Below are 3,340 nucleotides of genomic sequence, written 5' to 3' on the forward strand. Positions count from 1 at the left end.
GCTGCCTTCAGGCCTAAATGAAGTCATATGTGGAAGTGCCTTAGCTATGATGAATAACCACAGGAAGAAAAATGTGGTCAGAAGAGCAGAAAAATAATTTTGGAAGAATGAAGGGGAGCTCAACATGAGATGAGGAGGAAGTGAGGGTGGATAAGGAAGGGGCAGTGGTGAAAAGGTTGCATGACTGACCAGTACCATTCATAGCCACTCAGATCAGACAGTGGCACAGCGGTAAAATGCCACACTCTCTGAGGCAGTCCCCCTTGGGAAGGTTTCCAGTTCATGTCTAGAGACCTCCTCAAGTACACTGCTAGGCACATGCTTGCGTATGACCAAGGGCTGGGAGTGGATCACGGCATCAAGACCCCTCTGAGGGTGCTGTCTCTCTCATTATTTTATTAATTCATGGAAAAAAACAAATAAACTGAAAAAGGATCATCCTGACCACTCTGCTGGGTACTTCTCAGTGTTGCCTTATTTCAGGAAACTGCAGCCCTGTAAGACAGGTTATTTTATTAGCCCACATGACTAATAGGTGAAAAACTAGATCTTGAGGACCCAGCAGGTGGTAGCAATTAAGGTGCCGGACTTCCACAAGGATGCCTGCAGTTCAAGTCCCCGACCCAGCGACTTGAAACTCTTGCTGGGTATGTGTGCATGCATGTGTGTCCAAAATCCTGAGACAAGAATGAAGGAGAAAGGATTGTGGCATGGCCAACTGACCAGTACCATTCATAGCCACTCAGATCAGACAGTGGCACAGCGGTAAAATGCCACACTCTCTGAGGCAGTCCCCCTTGGGAAGGTTTCCAGTTCATGTCTAGAGACCTCCTCAAGTACACTGCTAGGCACATGCTTGCGTATGACCAAGGGCTGGGAGTGGATCACGGCATCAAGACCCCTCTGAGGGTGCTGTCTCTCTCATTATTTTATTAATTCATGGAAAAAACAAATAAACTGAAAAAGGATCATCCTGACCACTCTGCTGGGTACTTCTCAGTGTTGCCTTATTTCAGGAAACTGCAGCCCTGTAAGACAGGTTATTTTATTAGCCCACATGACTAATAAGTGAAAAACTAGAACTTGAGGACCCAGCAGGTGGTAGCAATTAAGGTGCCGGACTTCCACAAAGATGCCTGCAGTTCAAGTCCCCGACCCAGCGACTTGAAACTCTTGCTGGGTATGTGTGCATGCATGTGTGTCCAAAATCCTGAGACAAGAATGAAGGAGAAAGGATTGTGGCATGGCCAACCCCTGGGGGCAGGGGTGGAGGGTTGATTCCTTACTTTCTGTCTTTGGTGAGCTCATATGCCCTATAGCAAAAATCTCTTAAAAAAAAAAAAAAAACTAGAATTTGAACCCAGGTGACAACAAAACACAGGCACCATTGACTACCAAGGAGGACATTTGCAGTAAGACCCTCTCCCCCTCCCTCTCTCTTGCGAGTCTGCCTACTGTCCTGTCTCCTATCTTTCATTGACTCACAGAACTTGATCACTGCTCCCAACCTTTCCACTGACAGTTTCTCAATGTAAGAATCCCTTTCATTTTTATTAGTCTTGGTCCTGAAAAATCCCCCAAATCTCAATGTCTATCTCCTCACCTGTGTCCTTGAGCGAGGGCAAAGAATGGATAGTTCAAGTGGCACAAAGAAATAGAAGAGAGAAATTTTTAAATGACACATTTTCAAAATTCTTTTATTACATCTAAATGTTAAAGAGAAGTTCAGGCTGGATTATAATTTAAACTGACCAAAGTGAATGATTTGACAGGGGGCTCGTTAGGGCCCCATTTCCTTCTGTTCCCATCTACGTCCACCAGTGGTGTCTGATCCAAATCCCTTCTCATACACTTCAATCATATCACAGACGACAGTCTCTCTCATTTTAATCTGAAATGCAACAAAGACACCGGGGCTCGTGAGGGCCCCATTTCCTTTGTTTCTGTTCCCATCTACGTCCACCAGTGGTGTCTGATCCAAATCCCTTCTCATACACTTCAATCATATCACAGACGACAGTCTCTCTCATTTTAATCTGAAATGCAACAAAGACACCAGGCGAGGATGTCTTGCCAACACCCAGGATTTCTTTTCTTTCTTTTTTTTTTTTAAGTTTAAGGGTTTTATTATCAAAGTCTTGTAAAACAATTTCAGAAACTCTACATCAGCATGGCACAGACTGTAGCCTACTTTGGTTTTTACTGCATAAAAGTGAAGCTTGACACTCCTGTAACTAAGAAAACAGTTGCCTAACTACTTTGCGCATAACATGGAGTCACTGTGTGTGTAGGATTACTACTGCAACAACAGAAGAAACCGCAGAAGCAGGATCTCCCGAAACAAAGGAATGTTGTGGGAAAGGGAGCTGGTCACTCAGGATTTCTTAGGGCTGGGTGTGGCTGCGGGAGGAGGCCACTTTTCCCATACTAGCGTGGTCTTCAAATCAGTTAAAAACGGCGGCATCTCTTCTCTTTCTTCTGTTCAATAAATTTTCTCAAATACTTAAGGTTTTTGTCCATCTTGTTTAGGAAAGATTGTACCGTAGAGTCTAGAACGACTTCTGTAAAAAGAAGAGTTAGTCAAAAAAGGTCAAAACTTGGAAGATCTTCAAAACAGCATGAAGGACAGCCAGACACCTTATCCTCTAGGAAGAGAAGTATTTTTCATTTCTTCAAATATCCTCCATATTCTCATTTCACAACCTTCAAGCATCATCACTGAGTCTGAGGAAAGGCGTATAAATTGCCAGAACCCAAGGGGTGACGTGTCGAAGAAGATTCTACTCTTAGACCTCGCATGAGAAAACCACAAGCTGGGACCAGCAGTTAGTGTAATGGCTATGTCGCTGGACTCCCACGTGGTCGACCTTGGTTCGCGTCCCGGATCCAGTGGCTTAAACTCACGTCGGGCGCATGTGCGTGCGTCCCCAAGATCCCGAGAGGAGAATGGAGGAGAAGGGATTGCGGCATGGCCATCCCCCCCAGGGGGGGTGATTTCTCGCTTTCTATTTCTCTGTCTCTCTCTGTCTGGCAAGCACACACGCCCTATAGCAAAAAACTCTTAAAAAAAAAAAAAAAGAAAAGAAAACCACAAGCTCAGTGGCCCATACCTGAAAACTTCTAGGTGCTTCTTAAGAAATAATTTGCAAGAAATCTGTGTATTTGGCTATCGTCTTGATTTTGGTTTCTATCCTTGGTTTCTCTGGTCATTCCTCACTGATGGGTTAGGTCACATTAACCCAGCTGGGGTGGAATTCAACAGAACTATAAAATATCACGAGTCATGCCCAACTTATTCACCGCTACGTAGAAATGGATCTGAAGGATGGAACAAGATGAC

The 3,340-nt window shown here is 44.5% G+C and overlaps 1 protein-coding gene across 1 annotated transcript in view; it reads right to left on the reverse strand.

The window, feature by feature from the left end:
* Positions 1–1,929: 1,929 nt before the first annotated feature.
* Positions 1,930–3,340, reverse strand: part of CA6 (carbonic anhydrase 6) — a 34,065-nt gene continuing 32,654 nt past the window's right edge. Inside the window, exon 9 of the mRNA XM_006145376.3 lies at positions 1,930–2,561. Within this exon, the coding sequence (XP_006145438.1) occupies positions 2,449–2,561 (113 nt within the window). The 3' untranslated portion in view covers positions 1,930–2,448. The remainder of the gene's footprint in view (positions 2,562–3,340) is intronic.

The sequence above is a fragment of the Tupaia chinensis genome, unplaced genomic scaffold (assembly GCF_000334495.1).
Source record: "Tupaia chinensis unplaced genomic scaffold, TupChi_1.0 Scaffold000146_1, whole genome shotgun sequence".
Lineage (NCBI taxonomy): Eukaryota > Metazoa > Chordata > Mammalia > Scandentia > Tupaiidae > Tupaia > Tupaia belangeri.